Source organism: Helianthus annuus, chromosome 4 (genome assembly GCF_002127325.2).
Source record: "Helianthus annuus cultivar XRQ/B chromosome 4, HanXRQr2.0-SUNRISE, whole genome shotgun sequence".
Taxonomy (NCBI): Eukaryota; Viridiplantae; Streptophyta; class Magnoliopsida; order Asterales; family Asteraceae; genus Helianthus; species Helianthus annuus.
The window spans coordinates 106975141-106983068 of NC_035436.2; the positions used below are offsets into that span (position 1 = coordinate 106975141).

The window sequence follows — 7928 nt, forward strand, 5'->3', positions numbered from 1 at the left end:
CAACAGTTTGACTTTCGGTTTTGACCATCAATTGGTCAAGTCAAAGTTCAATTGAACTTTGAAACGTGATTGTAATCACGATAGTTATAATCCTTCGTGATTATAGCCGCTGATTACCACGTTAGCTAGGTGTAGTGTCGAGTCAAAGTTTCGGTCAAAATGCGTTTTAGCACGCATTTTGCAACGGAACTACTTTAAGGTATCAAAACACTTTGTTTTGATACCAAATCAGTAGGTTAGACATGTTTTGACATGTCTAACTCGACACTATTAGTTTGTGCTTGTTTAGGGTCGTAAGTTAAGCGGTCTAAACAACCGCTTGCACTTCCGAACCCAACCCGTTTGGTCGATCTTTAGGATCCGACCAAGCTTAGTTAGTGATCATAGTTGCATAGGGAATAACCACTGAGGTTATACCTTATGATCACATAGGATTGGTTAGTCATATGCTTGTTAGCTTGTATGCCCATAGGAAATGACCAAAATGCCCTTTTGAAGCATAAATCCGTAATTTGACTTTGGGAACATATTTTTTACTTGTAATCTGATTTAGTAACATGTTTAGGGATAATTGGGCATGTAAGACTCGACATAGCACATAGATAACCATCCGAACATAGTTTTACGCTAACGACGCATTATAGTGACTTATGTTACCGTAATGGGTCGAAACGGGTTAAAAGCACTTAGGTAGGCTTTCCAATCAGAATGTAGGGCCTATTAAATCATACCATATGAGTTCAATTACTCATTTGATTTATAGAACCACATTCTATCCTATCTCCCGATTTAGGAGCCGATTATTAACATAGTTACCTATACTAGGTGCCGGTTGATTCCGTGATACTTGGAGCTTAAATTGGTCTTATTCTCAAGACTAATTAGCAATCCCAAGTGAGTACATAGTTCCCCTCTTTTACCGTTTTCAAATACTTTGGGGTGATACACATGTACATACATGTTACTTTCATGCATTTCATGCTTTTATGACATAAACATGCTAGTTTCATCTTGTACACTTATAGTACATGCTTTCAATTGTGTTTTGCTATGTATGTCAAGCATGCTAGCACATTGATTTGTTACACATTTATTGCATATGTTTACTTAGCATATGGAACACATTGTTTTACATGACATTTCTGCTATGTATGTTTACTCAGCATGCTAGCACATTGTTTTACATGGACATTTCTACTAGGCATGTTTACTTAGCATTCCTAGTACATGGGTGTCACATGCTACATTGGTTATGACATTTGGTGTGTTTAATCGGGATAATAATGCATTCATTAACATTGATCACGCTGCTCGGACTTATGTAATGGTACCATAGGAATTGACAACTCCCGTTTCCGACTTCCTAGGTTTGTTTGGAAGTTGGGAATGACAGAATCCGACTACATAAATTTAGATGAACCTTTAATTTGTTTAAAGGTTTGTCGCCACAGTCGCAAGGTTTGAATTTATGCGATTAACATTACTACATAAATGTTTGTAATCATAAAGCATTGTTTTTCTGCAAAACATAACATTTGATTTAAACTTAGGTTTATTCAAAAACATTGTTTTGTACATTTTCTATGGGGTTGAGTAGCTTCTAGTTATTCACCATACATGACACAGTTTATACATTGACATCATCACATAGTTTAAGTAGATGATTTCCTACTTGCTATGCATTTCATTTAATGAAACATTTCGCACATGACATTGTACATGGTTTACACATACACATTTTGGACATTGAACAATACATTTTGGTTGGTTATTGATAAGTGACTTATGTAACGGGGCTATGTGTTATATGATAAAAGCATGGTGGATACGCCGCTGGTACTTCCTATATATAAGTGCTTTTATTGTATTATACGTTGTTGCGTTATATAAATCACTTGGGTGAAACATGAAACATTTTATACAAGAATAAGTCATTGTTTTACAAAGTACACATTTTATCCAAATTCATTTTTACTTGGTTATTCATTTAGTCATGCATTATCATTCATCATCATTTGATTTTCATTGATTTTCACATGGTTTTACAATGGAAAACGTTTTACAAGGTTCATGACTACATTTTATTAAACACTTCTTTTAAATACAAGTCATGAATCTGCATAAACAAAAACCTATGTATCTCACAGGCATTTTTATGCTGACGTACCTATTTTTACATGTGTTTCAGGTGCTAATGCATGATGATGCTTGTGCTTCACTTAGGTGGACTCGGGCCTTAGTGACTTAAAAGACAGTTATTATGTAGTTTTAGTTGAACTCAAAGACAATGTAACTTTAAATTTTAATAATACATAACTTTAATTGCCATGGTTGTTGAAACAATAATTCTGTCGCCACTGTAACCACCATGAAATTTTGAATTTCGTATTTATTTTACATTTTCATTTTCAATGTAACCTCACTTATACGTTAATGCAAGTTGGCTATTTTATCCATCAGTGTCCATTCGCATATGTTTATTTATTTATTTTTTTCTTTTCTTTTTAAACTTATTCAATAGATAAAGTTTTTTTTATATATAAGTTAACGATTTCAAAATTAATAATAACAAAACAATATCATGATATCTCATTTTCAAACCATTTATAAAAGATCACGTAGTGTAAAAAAAAAAGCCATGGACTATAATTTTTAAAGTTATAATTTTTTTTTAGCAAAGATCAACGTTTTATTTAAACAAAAATTTCAATGGGCCATTTAGTTCTTTTGGTCTAAAATAAAACAAAGCCAGAAAGTCCAGGGATTATTTATAGCAAATTAAACAAAAGTTTGAAATGTACAAAGGATTTCCTTCACGCGCTTTAATGTTCCATGTCGGCAAGTTTACAACTCACCGGATCTCCTATATCTCACCCAAGATTATTGTTATCGAGTTTCCTAACTATCAATCATGAATTTATACACTAAAACAAACAAGTATTCGCTTTTATTAGCTGTTATATCATCTAATTCTGGACCAAATCAATTATGTTTGGAATCGAACAAGGAAATTGGATCATCCCACGATCCTTTCCAAACTCTTGGTGTCGGTGGAAAATTATTTAAATACGACCTTCCTCGCATCAAACAGACCTTATCACATCAAAGACACTCTCAACTTTTCGGTCTGAAGTCGTCTGAACCTGCATGATCTTTGCCAGAGATCATTCTTCCTGTTGGAACTCTCGAACCCGTCTAGATCTTTGCAACCCGTAAGTGTTCGTTACATGTTTCTGTTTGGATCAACTGGGTTTCATATGTCGACTTTGCTATACTCTGATGCATAGAATTAAGGCTCGTCGTTGTTAACTAATTTGGGAGTAGGAGAGTCGTCGTAGAGTTAGTTAAAAAAAAAACTTCAAGAATTCGAGTTCATTTGAATCAGCCGCCATGGCTCACTTGTTGGCGAAATGCCCATTGAGCATATGGTCGCATATTCGAACCCGTCCACCTGCATACGTTTTTTTTTTTTTTTACCTCACTTTAGTTGATTGATATTATGTTTCACATTTGACATTGGCTGCTATTCCATGCTAAAAAGAAGCAAAAAAGAAGCAAAGCATACATAGTATTATATTCTTATTGTTATAATAAAATAGTTGTAATAAAGTTTACAAAACAACCTACTCTTTACAATTAAGAAAACAATTCAAATCTAATTGTGGTAGTGTAGTGGGGGCGCGGGTTCGTGTCCCAGTCCCTACATGCGCTGCATATATATATTTTTTTTAGATTCATTTTCTTTTGTTTTAACCATAAAACCTTATATTTTCTTTTCTTTTTTTAAACCTATTTAATTGGTAAGCAAATTCAACATGCCAATATTAAGATTAGGGTTTATTTTGTGCTTGACACCAAACTTAGTTCGTAGATTAAACTCGTTGTTTAACCATATTAGGGTAGCATTTGGGATTTTCCTAACGCCTTCGCTCCTCATTTCGTGTGTGAAATATTCGCTCCCTAAGGTGAGTACATAGTTCCCTTTTTACCTCTTTTTGGGATGATACATATGATGAACTAAATTTTGCTTAAACGTTATACAATTCATTATTTTTTTATGGCTTATGTGATCACTATTTGCTTTGTATGAAACTTGTTGGTTTACTTCAACGTGTGCATTCATTAATTTCGGCCAAACCGTCCGGTAGTATATTATAGCGCTATAGGTGTGACGACCCATCTCTACTTCCATTTGGATTTGCTTATTTAACACATTTTGCTTATTTTGCTTTTTGGGAAGTGGAGGATGATAGATTCCGTTAAACATGTCAGCTTAGGTTTGAATGTGCCACCCGTGACCCATACTCATTAAATGCAATATGCTTAGTGTTCTACTTGTGCCATATTGAATTGTAAATAAATTATTTTTATCACATGCTTTACCATAAAACCTATGTTACTCGCCGGCTTTTAGCTGACCCATGTTTTTCTCACATATGTTCAGGTGGTAACAATTGATGATGATTTACAAGCTTTATATCACTTAGGATCATGGAACTTTTTGCCTTAGTTAAACTTTAAAACGATCGTTATGTCTTGTTTTGGACAAGTTGTTTGTTTGATTTGGTTGTTGAACATAAATTTGACTTAAAATTATATTTGAACTTTAATTAATGCCATGTGTCTTTGAGCATCCTATCATACGTGGCGCCCCAACGTTTCCGTCTTCAGTTGGGGTGTTACAGATTGGTATCAGAGCCATGGTTATAGGGAATTAGGTTATTAGATTGCTTTTGACCTAGACTATAACCCTCCTAGGACACCTACATGTGCCTTAATGTGTGATCTTGCTTATCCCTTTCTTTATCCCTATCCTCACCCTTGCCTTAGATTCTTAGTTCTCTATATTACACTTAATCATCATCTATCCTTAGATGATTTAAATTCTTAGGCTTTAAGCCTTAAATGTTTTCATAATCTCGTCAAAGTCTTGGGTTTGAATAACAATTAAGAACACGTGCAATCTGGAAGGGTGGACGCCTGTACTCCGAGTTTTCTGTCTAGGCAAGCACTTCGTATAAATTCCAATCTTCCGAGGAACCAGTTGTGCTTACCTGGAACTCTTGGGGTGAGTGTCCACTTATAGGCTAAAGCATGTCTTCCCAAAATGTTATAAGAACCCAAATATTTTGATTAGTCGATGATTTCGTTTATTCGTTTATTTAAATGTGTAAATGATTTCAATCTTTATGTTTATTTCTTCATGCTCTCATTGTTTTACATAAAGAGTTTTAAATTTCAAAACAATCTCTCTTATCCTTGTGAACTTATATGTTTCCCCTTGTTCTTATAGGATGCCTCCTCGTCGCGATAACCAGAACAATGCACAAAACCCCGAACTTGCTGCCATGATTGCCCAACAAATGGCTGCAATAATCCCAACACTTGTGGCCCAGCTCAATCAGGCCAACGCAGGCAACAACAACAACATCAACGTGAACGCACCTGCCCCTTGCTCATTCAAGCAGTTCAATTCTTGTAACCCCATCAAGTACTCTGGGTCTGAGGGAGCCACAGGGCTCCTACAGTGGTTTGAAGGCATTGAAAGCACCTTCCGCCATTGTCAGTGTCCCAACAATCGCAAGGTGGAGTTTGCCTCAAGTGTCTTTCAGAAAAGGGCACTCACATGGTGGAATAGGGTCATGAGAGATCGTGGTGCGAATGTGGCTATGGCTTTAACTTGGGAGGAACTTAGAGATCTTATGCGAAGGGAATTTTGCCCACGAAATGAAATGAGGGCCCTTGAAACTGAATTTTATGAGCTCACACAAGACAGTGGTGAGAATCGTGCTTATACCAACCGGTATGAGGAGTTGAGCCTTCTTTGCCCAACTATGGTTGGACCTTTAGATCGTGCCATCGAAAAATATATCGAGGGTCTGCCCTCACTAATCCAAGATGTTGTCACTGGTAGCAAGCCCGCTACAGTCAGGGAGGCAATTGAGCTAGCTGCGACCCTGACGGATTCTCATGTTAAGAAGGGAAACTTGTTTCGTACGGGGGGGAGAAAGGAACGTGCTAAGGTTACTACCGAGACTGCTAAGGACGTCAAAATTGGAGCTTCCTCATCAAGTAGTTCTAAAAAGCGAAAGGCTTCGAAGAATTATGCAGTTGTTGCTCCGACCCAAGTTAACCAAGCAGCCCCACAACCCAACAAAAGGCAATATGTTGGAGGTTCGCCTTTGTGCAACCGTTGCAGCTATCATCATCTAGCCCGTGTTCCTTGTAAGCAGTGCACTAGTTGTGGGCGGTTGGGTCATTTAGCTACCACTTGCCGCATCGTTCCTCCCCAGAACCAAGTTGTTGCTGCTCCTCCTCCTGCCCAAAATGTTGCACCACCACGTTACCCTATTGGAACTTGCTTTAACTGCGGTGATCCTAACCATTTTAAACGCGAATGCCGCAAGCTTGCAAATGCTCAACCAGCCCGTGGGCGCGCATTCAACATAAATGCTAATGAGGCGCGTGCTATTAATGATGTGGTGAACGGTACGTTCCTCGTTAACGACCATTATGCTTCTGTGTTATTTGATACTGGTGCTGATAAAAGTTTTGTGTCCCTTAAGTTTGAACCTCTACTTGCTATGCCACGAACTAAACTAGGGAAGCCTTTTACGGTAGAAGTAGCTAATGGTAACCCTTTTGTGCTTGACTCTGTTATCTGTAATTCTAAACTGGAGCTCAACGATCACGTTTTCCCTATCGACCTCACACCTATGCAACTTGGGAGCTTTGATATCATAGTAGGCATGGACTGGCTTGCCAAACATCATGCTGAAGTCGTGTGTTTCGATAAGTTTATTCGCATCCCTCTCCCATCTAGCGACATCTTAGAAATCTATGGGGAGAAGCCTTCTAATGGGCTGAAACTCATGACTTGTACTGAAGCCCAGAAATATCTACGCAAGAAATATGTGGCTTTCTTGGCCCACGTTGTAGAAAAGAAGGACGAGAGTAAGAGTATTCAAGATATTCCTATTATTCGTGATTTTCCTGAAGTTTTCCCAGAAGATCTACCCGGCCTACCTCCCCCACGTCAAGTTGAGTTTCGCATTGACCTCGTTCCTGGTGCTAACACCATTGCCAAGTCTCCTTATCGTCTTGCACCCTCTGAAATGCAAGAACTTGCCAGCCAACTTCAAGAACTTTCTGATAAGGGATTTATTCGTCCAAGTTTTTCTCCATAGGGAGCTCCTGTCTTATTTGTCAAGAAAAAAGATGGGACTCTTCGTATGTGCATCGATTATCGTGAGTTGAATAAACTCACTATTAAGAATCGATATCCTTTGCCTCGTATTGATGATCTTTTCGACCAAATCCAAGGTGCTACTTGTTTCTCCAAGATTGATCTTCGTTCTGGTTACCATCAACTTCGTGTCCTTGAAGATGACATTCCCAAGACTGCTTTTCGTACTCGATATGGCCACTATGAGTTCACTGTAATGCCTTTTGGTTTGACCAATGCTCCTGCGGTTTTCATGGACCTTATGAATCTTGTTTGCAAGCCCTACTTGGACAAGTTCGTCATTGTTTTCATTGACGACATCTTAATCTATTCAAAAACTAAGGCAGATCATGAGAAACACCTTCGTTTGATTATAGAACTTTTAAAGAAAGAACAACTGTATGCCAAATTCTCCAAATGTGAATTTTGGCTTAAGGAAGTTCAATTTTTGGGTCATATAGTCAATGATAAGGGTATTCATGTGGACCCTTCCAAAATTGAAGCGGTGAAGAATTGGAATGTGCCCACTACTCCAACTGAAATCCGTTTTTTTCTTGGTTTAGCCGGTTATTATTGACGCTTTATCTCAAACTTCTCTAAGATTGCGGTTCCCCTCACCTCATTGACTCATAAGGGAAAGCCTTTTGAGTGGGGACCCAAACAAGAAGAAGCATTCCAAATCCTGAAGCAGAAACTTTGTGAT

General features: G+C 37.7%; 1 protein-coding gene across 1 annotated transcript; it reads left to right on the forward strand.

Moving 5' to 3' along the window:
- The first annotated feature begins 5294 nt into the window (after positions 1 to 5294).
- Positions 5295 to 7187, forward strand: LOC110891531. The gene is made up of 2 exons (XM_022139238.1): positions 5295 to 6663; positions 6748 to 7187. The coding sequence occupies exons 1-2, from the start codon at positions 5295 to 5297 to the stop codon at positions 7185 to 7187; spliced, it is 1809 nt and encodes a 602-aa protein (XP_021994930.1).
- The last annotated feature ends 741 nt before the right edge of the window (positions 7188 to 7928 follow it).

Coding starts and splice junctions, on each gene's coding strand:
- LOC110891531 (XM_022139238.1), top strand. CDS start 5,295: ATGCCTCCTCGTCGCGATAACCAGAACAATGCACAAAACCCCGAACTT. Junction 6,664..6,747: donor TGTGCTTGACTCTGTTATCT/GTAATTCTAAAC, acceptor ATATCATAGTAG/GCATGGACTGGCTTGCCAAA.